General features: G+C 46.1%; 1 protein-coding gene across 1 annotated transcript in view; it reads left to right on the top strand.

The window, feature by feature from the left end:
- The window catches only part of LOC119381787 (Down syndrome cell adhesion molecule-like protein Dscam2), a 113,535-nt gene that overhangs the window by 90,533 nt on the left and 4,803 nt on the right, over positions 1-18,199 (top strand). The window contains exons 21-26 of the mRNA XM_049412896.1: positions 6,570-6,825; positions 7,822-7,914; positions 8,702-8,932; positions 14,012-14,323; positions 16,366-16,533; positions 17,456-17,781. Coding sequence (XP_049268853.1) covers positions 6,570-6,825; positions 7,822-7,914; positions 8,702-8,932; positions 14,012-14,323; positions 16,366-16,533; positions 17,456-17,781 — 1,386 coding nt within the window. The remainder of the gene's footprint in view (positions 1-6,569; positions 6,826-7,821; positions 7,915-8,701; positions 8,933-14,011; positions 14,324-16,365; positions 16,534-17,455; positions 17,782-18,199) is intronic.

Genomic DNA, 18,199 nt, shown 5'->3' with positions numbered 1-18,199 from the left:
CAAAAATGTCACGTGACGCTCCCTCCTGGTTTTTTTTTCCTCCATGATGACGCACCTAAGAACCCTTGAGAATAATGGTGTCTTCTTTGTCTATGAAAGCGACATATTGAGCAATATTTCACTGTGTAATTCATGAATATTTCGTTCCTTTCTTTCTGGCAGGTTCCAAAGTGAATGTATTCTTTTCCAAGATGGGGCTAAGGCACCTCACGAATTTGTCAAAGTTGAGTGCTACAATAAGGAGGCTCTTTTCTACGTCAACTACCACGCTTTCGTTTACCCCAAGAAATCGTACCAGCGTCGATTCAAGGAACTCTACAAACCGGAGCACCCCGGATACCAGTACAGCGTGCTCATTACCGGCGTCGACGGCGTGTCCCGCCTTAATGCTCACCGCCAGTTCCCGAAAACTATCGGATATCTCAAAGAACGCATGGGGGCCGTCGAAATGTACGGCTACACTAAGGTGGGCGACAATACTTTTCCCAACCTTGTCCCGCTGCTGACGGGTCTTACTGAAAAAGAGTTGGCCTTCGGAGTCTGGACGGAGGGCGAATACCTCGACAGCCTTCCCATGCTATGGAAGTCTTTTGCGGCGAATGGCTACAGCACGCTCTACGCCGAGGACAATCCGACGCTGTCCACCTTCAACTACCTCAAGCAGGGCTTTCTCGCCCAGCCTACGGATTACTATTTCAGGCCGTTTTTGAGCACGTGCGAACGCGAGATCGGTCACCGCAAGCCCCTCAACTGCTACCACTGTGTCGGCGCTCAGTCCGAAACCGAAATCGTGCTCAATTGGCTTCGTTCGTACAAGGAACTGATGCTCAGGTGGCCTTCCTTCGCCTTCGTCTGGATTAACAGCGCCACTCACGACGACTTCAATGGCGGATCAAGCGTGGACCATCTCTACAGGTCTGCTGATTTATATAAATACAAGTTAGAAAGAAAGCCCTGGTAGCAGTACAATTCAGAAAGTTTCCGCTTCAGTGCAAACTTGAAAATGCATACTGGCGGCACGAGGTTGCGACCTCACTTTAGCATAACGTATATAAAAGATACTTTATAGTTTAACAGCAGGGAGGGAGGGGGATAGCTTTGAAAATGCATTTTCTTTTCATGTAGCTTCTTTTTCTCTTTTTGTTGCTGTTCTGTTCATCTGCCTACGATTACTAAATCTTTCAAGTTATTTGTACCATAACATAAGTGTTGTTACATTCGTTTTCTATCTTTCCATGTCAACATATGTCCTGTTATACATATTAGGCAAACCAGACTACAGTAAATTACAGCGAAGTCAATGAAACTTCCCGCGTTCTATAGACATTACTGCTTTAAAGCATTTAACATGTAACCCACAATATTACGCCGCAGGTAATTAACTATTAGCTCGAAGTGGTTGCTCGGAACTTTTTCACTCTTAGAGATAGCGAAGTGGTAGTGGTTACCCGATAACTTCAGAGTACCATTAAAAGCACAATTGAGACACAGTATGGTGATAAGAGCACTAACGCTAGAAGTACACCACAGAATGACTTCCCTGAGTAATCCCGTCATGGTGTAATATTTGCAAGGAAAGTGAAACCATTGTCTCAACTATAGTTGTTTTTCATAATAGATTTTCACGTAGCAATATTACCACAAAAATGACGTCATAACTTTTGTGTAACTATCGCCTCCTCCAAATAATGATATCTGACAACTGTTTTCAGGTCGTTCTTGGAAACCCTACACCAGGGAGCCTACCTGCAGAACACAATCGTGCTCTTCATGAGCGATCACGGCTTTCGCTGGAGTCCCATAAGAGAGACCCACTCCGGAATCCTCGAAGATAGGCTTCCTTCGCTGTTCATTAGCTTTCCCCCGACGTTCCGACGCCATCACCCGGACATAATGAGGAACGTTCACGTCAACGCCAGGCGCCTAACGACACCCTTCGACCTGCACACCACGCTGGCGAGTCTGGGAAACTTCGACGGCAAGCCGAGACCCCTCGATCTGGACGACTACCCGGACCATCTCCACTCGGCCGTGCTCGAAAGGACGATCAACCTGTTCGGCGAAGTTCCGTACAACAGGACTTGCGAAGAGGCCGCGATCGACGGACAGTGGTGCGCCTGCCGAGAGAGCTCTGCCGAGGATCCCAAGAGCGACGCCGTTGCACGAGTTGCGTCCGTATTGATCGACATCATCAACGGATTCACTGCGCCTCACAGGAACAGGTGTGCGCGTCTCAAGCTCGCGGCTGTGAAAAGCGCTCGCACGTACCTTCGATATGCGGCTGCAACAACTTCTCTGGACTACGTGCTTCAAGTAGACACCGTGCCAGGAGGCGCAGTTTTCGAAGCTACTGTGCGAAAGTATACCAACGGGACGCCTGCGAAGTTACTCGGTGACGTGTCGAGATTAAACTTGTACAAGGGAGCTGCGGACTGCATGGAAATTGCGCACTTGAAGAAGTTTTGTTCTTGTACCTCGCTGATCGAGAAACAGGGAAGATTAAATAATGTAGATAAAGACTAAGATGGCGTGTCTCGTTCGGAGCTACAGATTAGTGGTGATATATGTGGAAACTGAACGTACATTTATTGACAAATTCATTTATTTTATTTCATTTCATTTGATTCTGCAAATTTCCTTTCGAAATAATGTGGCTGTGCCGGTAAGACTTCCTGACTACATGACACTTAAAGAAATTTCTGAGGAACCTTTGTTTTTTAACTGGTGGAGTCGATCAAAGCAGTTTGTTGGTTCGAAACCTTGGTCACATCAGAGGACTGCTGAGATAATCGAACAAAGCGTGGGTATTTGGCACTTTCGCCTTATTGAGGCATTGAACTCTTACCGTGCAGAATGGGTGGATAATGCTTCTTGGTATCAACACAAGAGCACAGTTTCAAATCGCGTTACCATATAAACATATCTTAGTATTTGTGGACGAAATAAAGCTAATTAACAGACTTCGAATAAGGCAGAATGACGGGATACGTTCTATAAAATCGGCTTTATCGTACAGTTGTTCTAGTTATACGTATTTTTAGGAATAATAAATGCCGTTGTCAATTTTGTTTTGTTTTTCCTGAGTCATGGTTTGCACTATACGCGTTCTGACTGTAAATATTCTAATGAATGCTTCCCCATTTATTCATGTACAGATAATCTAAATAAGAGAGTCGATGGAGTTTATTGCTTTGACTAGCGTTCGGCCTAATCTAGACAAATGAATAAAAACGTCGTCCAACTACGTTTAGCTATACTTGAAACATACTTGAAGTAAAAAAAGAAAAAAAAAAGCGATGAGCAGAGCAGCGAGACCTCTGAAACATATTTTGGCGTCTATGATATTTAAATAACTTAAGTACATTTCATATGTCTCTAGAGTCTCTTGACCAGATCGAAAGTTTGCACAGAATTATTAGTGTGAGGAACGTGTGTCGTCGGAATGTTGAACGTTTGAGCAAGTGAATTCTTAGAAGGCAACGAAAACTTTGAAAGACAAGTTCCAATGGAGAATCTGATTAAGACTTCCCGTATCATTCTGAAAACTTATTACAACTGAGCTGTCGTAATATGACAGCTGCGATGAATTTCCGCGTAATATAAGTTCACTGCGCATGATGTCCAGTGCTTCACACGGCGTATCTCGACATTTGACGCGTGCCACTGCCGCTACCAGCTCATGGTCCCGCGAGCTCACGAAAAGGCGATACTACAAGGCGCAATATATGCATTCAGGGGGGGGGGGGGTATCAGGGCGAAAGCCTTCAATGTATCATACTTGCGTCCGTACGTCCGTGCCCTTGCACGGTGCCAGCTGTGGCCTCTCCTCCTCACTCTCTCTCAGCAATCACGTGATGGCACAGCGGCGCATAGCAACAGTAGCAACGCAACGTGGCCGCGGCGTCCTCCCGTCAACGCGAAACAGTGGCGCGTTGTTCCTTCCAACTGTTGCGCAACGCGGCGGTGGCATCCGTCGGCGGAGTCCAATGGCCACAGGCTTTCGGCGAACACACTTCGGAATTTACAAAGTGTTCTTCAATTTTTTATCTCTATCTTCATGCCCGAGATTAGCACCACATTGCAGTCACAAGGTTCCACGCTTCGTGGTGATCCGCGGTGGGCAGTATCTTCCAATTCTGCCTTGACAATGAATGTCGTGGCAGCTGAACCTAAAGAGCGTACCTATATTTTCGGGTTTGTTCCAATACACTTCCACGTGAATATACCAGCGACTTGGCGGCCGACGCAAAGATCTTTTCATGGACATGCAGATGTGGCGCCCACTCAGAGATAAGGAACACTTGTTTAATCATTCAAAAATTCGCGGTGGTTTTAAATGGCAACGAGGTTGCCGTGCTGGTCGATGCCTCGTTTCCTAGCTCATGTTGTTGAATTAACAGGTGGTACTAAACTTCTACGATACACCCATAACCGGTTGGTTAACAAAGATCCCTGGTTGAACAACGTACTGTCACCCCCAGTAAGATCTACAACTCGAAAGTCAATGGGCCCTGAGACGCACGGCTGCGCCGACACATGAAAGGGCTTTGGAACCCCTATTTAGAACGCCAGTTTGTTGTTTACTTTTACTGCGATAGCAATAATATGGACACTCTCGACGGATTTTTGCCGTCGCCGTCATGTCCCGTATATGTATCTATATATACATAAAAGCTACAAATAAAAATTATTCAAAAGAATAAACTTCCGACGCGTGCGACCAGGCATTCGACCCTGCGACCCTTCGCTCCGCAGCGTGCTGCCTTAGACAATTACGCCATGCGTGATTGGTTCTCAAGCATGCTAACGGCAGAATACAAATGCACGCGGCGTTGGGTGAAACGCACGGGACGCCACACGTGGCGAAATTAAAATTATGCGAGTCGCGGGTCATGCTTATAGTGTACTAGAATAATCGTTGCCCGCGCTGCGTTGGCGTCGTATCGCTGGCGACCCACGCTAATTCTAGCTGCCTTCATGTGACATTCCACTTTCTTGCTATCTCATTCATTGCTTCGCCCTTGAGGCGAAACTGTGACTTTTTTTTGTATGTCGACGCAGCCATGTAGTTTCAAAGCAGCTTGTACCATGGACCCTTATACTGAAGCCATACTGCAGTGTTGTGCGTGATAATTAAGCTAGCTGATAATAGCAGAGGTGATAGATAGACTTGGTCCACAAGATGCATCAGGAGTTACCTTAAGAATCGATCTTCTAAACAAGGCAGAACTACAGGAGATGAACGCTGGAAGCAATGAGAAATTGGCGAACAAGTAGAACGAACGTTTCGAGAAGGGGAAATTCATTCGCTCTTAGTGCTGCCCTGACGAAAAGGAGTTTTCTTACAGGAAAAATGGCAACAGAAACATCACCTGTTCGACGAGTTCTGAAACATCCTAAAGGCATGTTGCATCTGACATTCGCAGAATCTAGCCGTAAGTTAGAAGGGCTACGATCTCTTCCTTGTCCAGGACCAAATATACCCGTCATGATTGCGTTTAAGGCAATCACCATTAATGCAGGAGTAAGCACGGATGTCGGCAGCAGACGTTATTTCAGCCCATCATAGTTTTAACCCTTCCTCTGTTCAAGCGGGGAAGAGTTAGCACTTACGGTTGTGTCTTGTCTTTCCGTGTACGTGCTAGTACTTCTATACCACGAGTTTGAGTAAATGGGTCCGAAAATCGTAAAAAACAAGGAATATGAAATATTTCCTCGCTCCCTTTATAATTAAATTTTCTGTAGCGGGAGACACCTTAACATTATTAGAGACATCAATAACGACACTAATTAAAGAAATTATAATAATTAATTTTAAATAGTTGATACGGGTGGTCGGGTCCAATGAGAGAATGGTAGCCCTTCCCGCGAAGAACCCATTGCCATTTTGATATTGTGCAAAAGCAACCTTAGGTAATTATTACGGGGTAATAAAATTCGACCAAATTCACCGGCGAAACCGAAACCGAAGGGCCGGTGAGCGCGACCAGCAGACGACCAGATACGACGTCACTGTTCATGAGAACGATTGCAGTGGTGTCGGTTCTTCTGCATTCGTTAAGGTACGTGCGTGATGCATGCCATAATCGCAAGCACATAATCGCGTGCTGTAATCGCCAGAATTTTACGTAGTTTTCGGTAACAGCTTTGTAGGCTGGACCACACATAGTGTACACTCTGATACTTTCGGTTGTCTAAACAGACTGAAATCTCTCCGCTTAGCGCGCTTCTGGTTTTTTTACGTCCAGATAATTAAACAATTTGTGTCCGAAAAGTGGTCGCTTTTGTCGTCTGTGGCAATACTGTCATCTGGTCTAGTTCGAATTTGTGCTAGTTTTCTCAAAAGCTGACAAAAGAGATTTGACTAAGCCGCTTTCACAGAGTTCCACTGTGTGCGATTTGCATAATAGTTTGGGTGTTACAATACGCAAGACTTTGGAGGTTGTTAATTGAATAGAAGCCGTTGAAAGCAACGTGCCGTATTACGAACAAGGGATGTTTAAAGAGCATATAAACAAAAAAGGCTAATTGCTGATTTCTTAATACTGTCTTCGCCCCCAACACCTCAGGAACCACCGGAGGAAAACACGAATGGTCCTGTGCAAGGTTACTACGTGGGCTATCGTGTTCGGGGTAGCGGCCTGCCGTATTCGTATAAGACACTGCAAAACAGTGCTCAGTCGTCTCCTGGCGAGCAGCAGCATCAAGAGTGTCACCTGCGTGAACTGCGACCCCGCACCCGCTACAGCATCGTCGTGCAAGCCTTCAACGCCAAAGGTGCCGGACCGGCATCAGAAGAGGTGGCCGCGCAAACGCTAGACTTTGGTAAGCTTAATTCGCGTGTACACAACTTTGTCATAAGAAATTAGGCCACATCAATGATATATATGGTGACGTTACACCGGTAACGGTTCAATTTTCCTGAGGCATGCAAATGTGCGTCTGCGTGTTTGCTGCGTAGATAAGCATTTCAAGACACTAACAGTTCATGGGTGACGCTTGCGTAGCTTATACAGTCGAGCCTAAGCAGCCTACTATAATGGCACATAGACGGCGACTCGAACAGGAACTTCACACGCGTCACTCTGAGCGAACGTTTTCGTTGGCGAAAATACTAGGCCCATGGCCCTCTATGATAAACCGCAAAACAATAACAGTGCTCCAACGTTTTTTTTTTGAAGACACCAATATTTGCGATGGTTACTGAGCGGACGTAGGCCTGTATATTTTCGTGTCTTAATTTTTATTTTAAGAACTCTGTGGAAAGGGGTAGCGGTCACCAAACAATAGTGACAACTCCTTAATTTATTTTCTATTTCAATAAAAAGTACGGGCGAATGTATATCGATTCTTAACCTTGCGTAAGACGTATTGCTACATTGTCGTAGCTCCGCACATTTTCAAAACGAACACTTTTGTCTGCCTATTTTGCCTGCTTTTATGGTAGACGATATGTGGCCCGGTGTTCACCGCCTATACAATCTATGCAAACAACACGTGCTCTCGCACAACGTATAACAATTTGAAAAAAAAAAACAAGACATGCATCTGATGCTAAAGTATGATAGACACATTTAAAAAAAACCTAAAATCAGCATCTATGATACTGTCAATATGGCATGAATACGTATTTGCCAGTCTGTTCTCGTTGTATGCCTGTGGTTTTCTTTCATTAAATGACTTGCCTTTTCAAGCAGCCTGTTCCTTGTACGTCACTCGAATGCTTTTTTGTACGCGTAACGATTAATGAACACACGTAGCTTAACCGTATAAGCTGGCAACGTGTGTAATTTTTGCATTCTGTACAATATTCTTTCGCAGATCGACCTGGTGCTCCTCGGCTAAAGTTAGTTTCATCAACCTCATCTTCTATAAACCTCAGCTGGGATGTGTCAAACGACCAGCCTGTCGACGGTAAGACCTCAGGACGGACCGCTGTGTTCGTTTACACTTTTGTTTGTTTCGCTAATTTTTTCGTTCTGAGTATACGCGTACTGTTGAAAGGGTAAAGGCAAGGACTGCGGCCGCAAATGTCACGTGTGGCGCTGTTGGCCATTTAGATGCTGTGTAGCAAAGGTACTACTAAAAGCTATGGCAGGTCACAGTAGACTAATGGCAGTTATCTAGATTAGACAAAGTCCAGATGTGATACGGCACTGATGAGGTTGGTCTAGCTAATAGAAACACAGAAAGGTACTCCGGCAATCTGACGTTTTCAATATGGATCCCGTGGCATGTCGGGCGAGCTTGCGAAGCTTAGTAGCTGCATCTGTTCATGACAGCGAGATCAGTCACTGGATGGCAAATTCGCGAGAAATCCCGGTAACTTCATCAGCATGTTCATTTCCCGTCTTCGTGCTGAAGTCAGAAGAGAAACAAATAGATCAGCAACATTTTTTTAGAGTTGCCGTAATTTAGGCTTAACGCCCACCGTTTTCGTCATGTCATTTGGAAGCTATTATTATATTAGTCAGCACTACCACCGACTTGCAATGCAATGAATTAAATGCATAACTTTATGTTTCATCGCAAAGAAACACCAAGGCCCAAATGATGACGCGAGGACATAGCCCTACTGTGTCTTCTAATCTGTAGCGCTGTGTCATTGGATTTATTCGCGCTAAAACTCAAGATACGCAGTGCAAGCTAGCCCACCAGTCTGGTTTGCTGAATTACAGGCGCTGTAAAACCATTTGCGCAGGCTACCTCCTCTTCAACAAGGCCGAACCGAGTCCAGAACGACGAACCCCCGTTTCTGAGAAAGCGCCGACGTCATCGGATTGGTCTTCCGTACAGACAGATGCCGAACGATCGACGCACGCCTTCCGTGGTTTGGGCTGCGGTCGCAGCTACGCATTCTACGTGGTGGCCTTCAATGGCGCTGGCCGAGGAGCCCGAAGCAACGTCGTCTTGGCTAAGACGGATGGTTCAGGTAGGTGGTATGAGCGGTGCCGTCCTCGGCATTTGCCCGGGTAAGCTTTGTCACAGGAAGTAGCAAAAAACGCGAAAAGTAAATGTTTAACAAAAACATTGTGTGACAGGAAAGAAAAGTGAAATGCAATCTACGTGCGGCCACGAGAAACTTTTGTTGGAATACGTTTGCAGTTGACAGCTCCGACTGCAAGCGTAACTATTTCTCAAAGCTGCATTTTTTTCCAGGTCTGCGAACAGTCATACTCAAGGCAAAGTATAGTACCTCTCAGTATTAGAAGCCTATTTTTTGATGTCAAAGTAATGTAGCTTCTATTCTATGTGCTTTGATAATGTAGCATTGTCACCGCATTTGTTGCGATTAGCCTACTCTCTTCCATTTTCTACCACTCTATTTCGCACGCGTACAGAATACAATCTTCCATACACATCGATTACAGCCAGAACCACTGCTGGGCAGTATCGAAGATACATGTATCTTAGATACTACCTTAGATACTCTTTGGGTATCTTGTTTCTGTATCGCGATACGTCTCGCAAGACGAGTATCTGTATCTGTATTCCCGATACATTCAATGATGTATCGTGTATTTTAATATACAAGATACTCCTATAGGAACACCACCGAACGAAACAACAATCGCTGGCTCATCTCCTCTTCTCAAGCTGGTACCTGCTACTTAACCACCTGAATGAAACTAAGCGCAGTGACATAATTTTATTTTTCCGCCAGAGTCCACCAGTGAGGGCAGGCGATGGGGTGTGTGCGTCATTTTTGGTGGAGCAGAGCAACATAACAGCGCTCGCGTAGTCTCGAAAGAACAAGCGCGCGAACGTCTATGCTTAGCTCACGTGCCTTTTTTTTCTCGATTTTGTTTCTTTTTATTTGTGCCAGTGCCATGACACTTACCCTTACCCACTGTCCAGCGCCGCGTATCACAATGCGTGCTGCGATTATCGCGCAAATTCTCATGCCGCTACCCTGCGTAATGCTTCGTTACGAAATCTGAAGCATATAGGGTTGCTTTGCGTCTCGTGGCTTTCACACATCAGCGATTTAAAGGGTCTTGTCGATGTAAGTTCGACTTATACCCCTGACACACGGGCACTCTAAAGTCCTTTAGACTGGGGGACATCTTCCGGAAAGGCGTTCAGGCGCAGTGACACACGACAAAGGAGTAACTCCTTTCTGGCAAAGGTTCTTTTCCGAAAAGCAGATGCCGCATCTACTTTTCGGGCAGTAAGGGAGTACTCTCGCACACAGTGTGCAGAGCTGATCAATAGAAGAAAGCGTGTCACAACGCTAGGTTGCCCCGTGATTTCTTCCCCTATAGAGAAAATGTGTTCATTTCCAGTAGTGAAGCGATTTGTTAAACAGTAAATGTTTACAGTAGCTATACTCTCGCACGCCCGCATCACGTCACTGGCGCCGCCACGTTGGTGTTGACAGTGGCACAGTGCGGGCTGTCGCCGGTTGTCAAACCCACACGTTGTGTGTCGTCGCGCGCGTCACGCTTGTGTTCCTTGTGTTTACAGTAACTATACTCTCGCACGCCCGCATCACGTCACTGGCGCCGCCACGGTGTCTTCAATGTGTGTTGTCATCACTGTGCCTGCAAAACCCGATCTGCAAGGTCAACTCACTTATCGAGGAACACGCGACTCCACGCTACCTGCGAGTGCGCTGCAAGGGACGCTCATCGGCGTGCTTGCCATACGCGGTCCACGTCCCACAAGAACGCTTAGCGAGAAGCGCGTCGGGTGTGCGTTGGCTTCGGTCGCCTCTGTTGTATGCATTTGTTCGCTCGTGTAATGTGAAGGCGCGTCTCTGCGCTCTTTTGTAAAGGCTCTCGCGAGTAGTCGTTTGACTTTCGCCTGCGCTGCGTTAATCTAACCATCAAGAAATCCGAGAGCAACAAGCGTCAGGATTACCGCAACTCTTCCTTTATCGCTATCGCTAATTACTCCGCTAATCCATCACGTGATCACAGTTGTGTGAATAACGCTATGAATAAAACGCGTCACGCCGGCACTTTGACACAAACGTGAGAAAGGACGGCAAGAACGTGGGTACCAAAACACCGACTGTTCATAGTTGCAAAACCAATCGAGGTCGCTGCTAAAATGCAAAAAAAAAAAGAAAAAAATATACGAACGTGAGCAATATTATAAGCCGTCAAACATTAAAAACAAACGTTTTCGAGTTCTGGTAGCGCTAAAAGTGATCTACATGCGTAGCTTTTTTAAAAATACATCGCTCGCAGAAGAAGCGCCATTTATTTTCGGCGTTCTTCTGAGGAACCACCTGAAGCACTAGTCCGGTGCCGTGTGTCATCGGCGCAACTTCTTTCTGAAAATGGTCCCTTTGGGCGACAAAAGTGGTTTACTTCAAAGCACTTTACTTTTGCCCGTGTGTCAGGGGCATTACATGCGATTGACTTATGTGCAAATAAGATCCTAACTATAGCACCACTAGTACCGATGCTAGACCTAATAGCTGAAGCGTTTACCTAGCAGAAGATATGTTCATGTACTCTATCTTCCTGCTGTCGATCGAATCCCGGCCGCGGCGGTCGCATTTTCGATGGAGGCGAAAATACTTCAGGCTCGCGTACTTCGATTCGGGTGCACGTTGAAGAACTCCAGGTGGTCGAAATTTCTGGAGCCCTCCACTGCGGCGTCCCTCATAATCGTACCATGGTTTCGGGACGTAAACCCTAACGATTATTATTATTATGTTCCTGCTATATTTATTCAAAGAGTTTTTTGAAATCATAATTTGATTGTTAGCACGAGTGCATTGTTGGTCCATCTTGTGCGTCCCGTACATTACCTAGGACTCTGAACGTTTTTTTCCCGGTCTGGTAACAGCAATATGTCTCTTGTAACGTGCTGCTAAAATAAGCTCTGCTTTATTCTTACTTTGAACTGTGTGCTTTATTTCTGCTACTGTTTACGCATTTATATTTCACTTGAGTTTACTGTTCTGCCAAGGCGACTTTGAAAGCAGATATGGAATTATGTGGGCGCGAAGTGAGTATACAGTACCAAACTTCCTGCTTATTGCTTAGTAAAACAGCGAAATTGAGCTTGCATTGTAATTATGGAAATAATTAGGAGCCGCCTTAAAGTTGTTAGGAAAGAGATTCGAGAAACATTGCTATACCAAATGATCTGTTTTTCTCATGGGCGTCCCAACAAGCCGTTTCAGTCAATTTTTCATAGGCACTAAATATTTTATTGTCTAACATTGACAAGTAAGTTGACGATACCTCATGCTTACTTGACGTAGCTATTAGGGGTGCCGCCTGCATCGTGTTTCAATACTTATTCACGCTGAATGTTTGACACAGAACGGATTTTCTATTTTATTTACATATATTTGTTTTCCTTTTTTAGGCCTCCCTAATTTTTTTTCTTTCTACTATTACTAATCGCCAGGTAATCGGAGCTATAGGTGGAAATAGCGTGAATAGCAGCGGTGTGCTGCGACGATTTGTACAACTATACTGCCACGTGCTCTTATTTCTTTATTTTGGTGTGATTGGGTTTAAACCGAAAAAAAATTATTAGCAGTGCTCGGCTCAAGCCGCACCGCGATGTTTCGGAATCTTCGCGGTTGTTTCAGATTGTTCCGTTAAGATTACGCGCAAATCCCAGCCGCAGCGGCCGCAATTCGATGGAGGCGAAATGCTCGAGGCCCGTGTACATATCTAGGTGCACGTTAAAGAACCCCAAGTGGTCGAAAACCCCAGGTGGTCTAAAACCCCCAGGTGGTCGTTTAGAACCCAGCGTGGCCCTCCACTACGGCATCCATCGTAATCATATTGTGGTTTTGTGATGCAAAACCGCAACAATTATTATTAAAATTATGCGCACGACGCGAGCACTGCATGTAGTTCATTCAGGAGCTTACGCGAGCACCAGCAGTAACGCTGGAAGGTTCGATCGCTGATGTGACCACGCGCTCTGCCGATGATCAGAACACCGAAGGCCAACGACATTTATTGCCGCTATCAGTATACAGCGTTCTTTTGCTTGTACATTGAGTTACTTATTTTTCTGGGCACAAGTTTGCCCAATGAGCAGTTTTGTTTCTACCAGAGCGACTGCCGCCTTCTTCATCGTCACCACCACGTGATAATATAATAGGTATTAGGTATTTCTGGGGTGCACATGTTCTCTCGTTGAAGGAAAATTGTTAAAAGATTGTACATTAGTGAGTATATTGATAACGAACGCTTTACGCCAGCAGATAAGTAGAAAATGAAAAGTCATTGCAGTTTTATGAGCTATACGTATACACAATGCGTCACGAAAAAATGTTGCTAGCAGCGTTGTCGCTGCTGTACACCGGCGATTCGGTATTGCGTAAACGGTCTTTTACAGCCAAGGGAAAACTCCACACCGGTATTTCCGCCATCGTGCGAAGGCTTCTTATTGAAGTTCTTGTGATTAGATGGCGACCGGCTAGGTGGTCGGCAAGCGGAGCAGCGACTCTCATCAATTACAAAAATGACAAGCAAGAGCCGCTGTCAGTGGACAGCTGTCCTGTTAAGCAGTCGAAACACACCCCAATAAGTTATGTTGGAAGTAAACTAATGCGCTTTGAGCAAGAAGGACAAAACTTTTGAGACACTAACAGACATTTCATTAAAGTGAAACAAAATTGGTCACAATAAAGAAGTTTTCAAGCAAAGGTTTTTGTGCACAGGCGTTCGCTACTACATTATGGTGGTCTATATTAACAAATTTGCGAATGTATCGAAGTATCTTAAGATACATTTGGCACGTATCGTATCGGATACAATTATTGCGGTAATACCTTGTATCTGTATCTCCAATACTTCTTGCCTGGGTATCTTGTATCGTATCGCGATACAATTTCAAAGTATCTTTACCCAGCCCTGGCCAGAACCATCTAGAAATCAGCAATTATTATTGAACGTCTGTCTTTTTCTTCAGCTTGTGGTTTTTAGGGCGCCGAAATAGTCTTGCCATCAGTGTACTTGGATTCTCATAAACACGAAAGATTTCCTCACCGCGCATTTACGCCACCTCAACGTTGACTCGTTCACAGTTCCCGTGGCACCAGACATGCGGGAGTTCGTGGCCGCCAACGTAACCTGGGTGACCCTTCGGCTGAGCACCTGGAGAAGCGGAGGCTGTCCAATTTCATCCTTCACTGTCCTCTACAAACGGCAATCGTCACCAGATGACTGGACACCGGCCGCCACGAGGCATGCTTCGGAGCTTGCGTTGGCGCACGACACCCATGTGACAATTGATGACTTGGCGCCGGCGACTTGGTACCAGCTGCTCGTCACGGCGGACAACGAAGCTGGCTCCACGGAGGCCGAATACGTCTTCGCCACACTTACACTCGCCGGTGGTACGTCCGCTTCCTTCTCGCACCGGGCTTCTTACACTAGAGATATTCGAGTGTACCTTCTACTCCGCACCACGCCCACACGATGCTGCCATCCCTATCGGAAAACCCAGTGGCACTGTCCCAGTGCCATACCTGCTTATTGGACCAGTGTGGCGCTGGGTACTGGGACGCTGGCACGCTGCACGAGGCACGCTGGACGCTGGCGCACTGCACACTACACACTGGGTCACCCGTTACGGGCCGAAATAGGGCTTTTAAATTGTTTTTAAAAACTGTGGTCATACCCAGACCGTAATTAGGGCTGATACGTGCGCACTGCGACAAAAAAAAAGAACCTCAAAAAAAAAAAATAAACTAGAGCGAGCGGGATCGAACCCACCACCTGGACGCACCATGTATCCTGAATCTGACACGTTACCGCTGCACTACACCTGGAAGACGAGAGACGATTGCTTTTTACTTCACCTTTCAACTACGTCCGGTAGCCATTATTTTCATTTTTCTCGTTTAGAAACGCAGATTTCAGTCTCTTCGTGCTCGCGATAACCTAAGCGAAGGTGCTTAATTTGTTTTTTATGTGCTACCTAGAATTAAAACGTCTATCTGGCACGTTTTGCCGCAAAAAAATATTATCGTAACCTGTGTTGCGGCAATCGCACTCACTCGCTAAGCAGTTAGTCATACCTATGTAAAAACAATGTGCAACTGACCTGCACACTGAACACTTTAGTTTTCGTCACCCGTTTGAACACATTTTCTGTCCTTTCTGTTTACGTTCCGTGTACTATATAGCCACAGTACTCCATCCTAGCCGAACCGACCGTTAGGCTTAGAGCTGTACTCCGTGCGCCACGATCGCTGTGAGCAACGTGGATATTCAATTACGAAGAATCTAATAACCATTCAAATGTAATTTCGATCATACCTGACTCATGCGTCGCCATATTTGCACATTCGACTACATGAATCAGAAGCTAAAAACGCCGAGATTCAGCGTTACATTGGCTCACTGTGGCCGGTGACGTCCAGCTTTCAGCGGTACGAGCCCATATGAAAGGACTGGCTGCTAGAGTAGGTTTATGGTATTATCAGACTGATACTAATGTCATATTGTGTTGCGAATGATCAGTTCTTTCGATGCAGTTATATGAACTACATTTACGACACTCGATCACACACTTCTGAGAAAGCGGGCGCGCTCGGCAAATGATTGCTTTAGCGTATACGTACGTCCGTCGCTTAACTAAAACTTAAGCTGGAGATGTGTAGGACACAGAATAGAATAATATTTTTAAGATATTCGACAAGTTTTTCTTTCGACTTCTCGCGAACCAATACCAACTCTTATATGAATTGCACCCGGCGCGCCCAGTTTTTTCCAATGTGCTGCCAGTGTTCCAAGTGCTCGGGCAGACACTGTACAGCGCGGCCAGTGCCTCCCAGTGCGCTGTAAGACACTGGCCACACTGTACAACATTCCCAGCGTCTTTCAGCGCACTGGGCGGCACTGGCCACGCTGTACAGTTTGTCCCAGTGCCTCCCAGCGCGCTGTAGTACACTGGGACACAATGTACAGCGTTTCCAGTGCCACCCAGTGCGCTGAAAGGCACTGGGAACGCTGTTTTTTCCGATAGGGATAGCTTCCACAATTTGCCGCTATAGAAGCTTCCGCCGGAAACACAGTGGGATGTCTGCTTTCCTGCCCGGATGTACAGTCAGGTCTTCGAGGTGGTCCTGTACTACCTTCAGGACAAACGGCTAAATAGATGGTTGTAGGAACCATGTGTCCCTCGCCACGTACCGGACCCAAAGGCTGCGCTTCCCTCCATCTTCTTATCTACCTGTTCTCATCTTTTCTTCCGCAACTTCCTTCTCCGCAGAGGCTGAGCCGCGCTCCTGGCTGCAGAAATACCCTCATTTGCTCACCTCGTTCACTCAACCCCCCAGCCATACACAATAACTCTAGTGTGTGATCTGTGTTCACAAATATGCATTCAAGGCCTGGGCATATTTTCACTCATCGATCACATACTTTTGCGCAGGCACCGTGCCGCCACCTCACTGGATACAAGTGATCGAGTCCCAAAGACGCAGAATTCATGTTATCGTGCCTCTCGTGTGTTTCCTAGTAGTCACTCTGCTGGTAACAGTGGTTGTGGGCTGCACAGTCTCGCGAAGAAGACTTGCAGCACTTCAGCGACGACGTCTGCGTAAGTTTATGCATTGTAGCTTCTACAACTTAGTTTAAATAATGTACATGATTTATAATATCTATTCATCCACGGCAGCTCCTAATCAAAGCCATGTGGCAGCGTCGTGACCACTGCCTAATAATTTCAACCACCTCGATAAAGTATTGGCAGCAGACACCAGTGTGCGTTAACGACGAAACATTTACCAGGCATTAACGCACGCGGATTGTGCAGCTAGTACACTTCTTATCACAAGCTTTCTTAAAAGATGCTGAACTATTTTGGAAATCAAAAAGAACGCCAGGCCTGTGTGGAACATCCAGTGCAGTCACAGCGCAAGCTGGAGGAGCGGCCTAGTTTCTAGAGCCCGTTGTAAACTATTTAAAGGATACTACTACAAGTGCATTTGAGTGGTACCCAGCCCCTTTATAATCTTCATCAGTTCTCAAAGTAGCGAAGTACCAGTACGCCAAAATTCAGCATTTTGCGAAGTAGCCAAGCCAGCATTCAAACGTCCACACATGTCGAGCAAAGACAGCAGGTCTTTGCATAATATGTTTTATGACACCCTGAATTCGCGTGTTGTGAACACGTTACAAATTGCGCCATTAGGAAATTTCAGCCCATACCCAGGGCATTAATAATAATTTCTGACGTTTAACGGGCCCAAACCACGATAATATTATGAAGCATGTCGTAGCGTAGGGCTCTAGAAATTTTGACCATTTGATGTTCTTGAACGTGCAAAAACATCGCACTGCTGTACACGGGTCTTTGGCATTTCGCCTTCACCGAAATGCAATTGCCGCGGCCCGGATCAAACCCGCGACATTCAAGGCGGCAGACGAGCACCGTAACCACCCCTATACCACCACGGCGGACGTCCTTAGGGCGTAAAGGCGGAGTTTACAGCGCTAAGTCATTGCGTGCTTTCTTTCAGTGTGGCGCCCGGGAGAAGCTGGTCAGGCTTCAAGAACGACTACAAAGTCAATTGACACGGTGCCCATGACGGTGTGGGAGAAAGCAGGACTAGAACCGGCGACCACGGGACCTCCTACGGAGAAAGTCTACTGGCCGTCGCCACTGCGTTCCCAACCGACGTCGTACAACGTGCCAGCGGATGGCGATGGCGGGCGCTGCAAAACGTGGGCGCACAGCCTGGCCACCATCCACGAAGATTACAAAGTGGAAGCGGAAGCGAGCGGTGGGAAGAAGCAGGATCACATGTACGCCGTGCCTTTCGCACCGACTAACACAGTGCAAAAGGTACACAAACACTTTGAGTAATGGCTGCGTGTAGGTCTCGTAACATCAACGGTTTCGAGCTGCCTCAACTGAAGTGACCTGGACAGGTTTTTGTGTAGAGCGTTACGGTTACATTGAAAACATCTGCTTTTAATGTTATTGCGGAACTACAGTGGGGACAAGGCGTACTTTTAAAACGTAGGAAGCAGATGTACACACGTATGCATGCATGTAAACTACATACATGCTAGACAACATATCCTAGAAACGTATATACAACATAAAAGGTGAGTTATATGATAATTCGGTTGCATCAACCGGGCTGTAGCTTCACATGTCTCTCGTTCAGAAAAATCTAATCACGAGGCCGTCAATTAAACCTGCAGTCGTACACCGGCTTGAGTGACCGTCTTGTAGTCTTCATGTGCCTTTTGTAACA

The sequence above is a fragment of the Rhipicephalus sanguineus genome, chromosome 2, assembly GCF_013339695.2.
Source record: "Rhipicephalus sanguineus isolate Rsan-2018 chromosome 2, BIME_Rsan_1.4, whole genome shotgun sequence".
Taxonomy (NCBI): Eukaryota; Metazoa; Arthropoda; class Arachnida; order Ixodida; family Ixodidae; genus Rhipicephalus; species Rhipicephalus sanguineus.
Note: the sequence above shows the minus strand (reverse complement) of the source record. Positions and strands in the feature narration are given on the sequence as shown.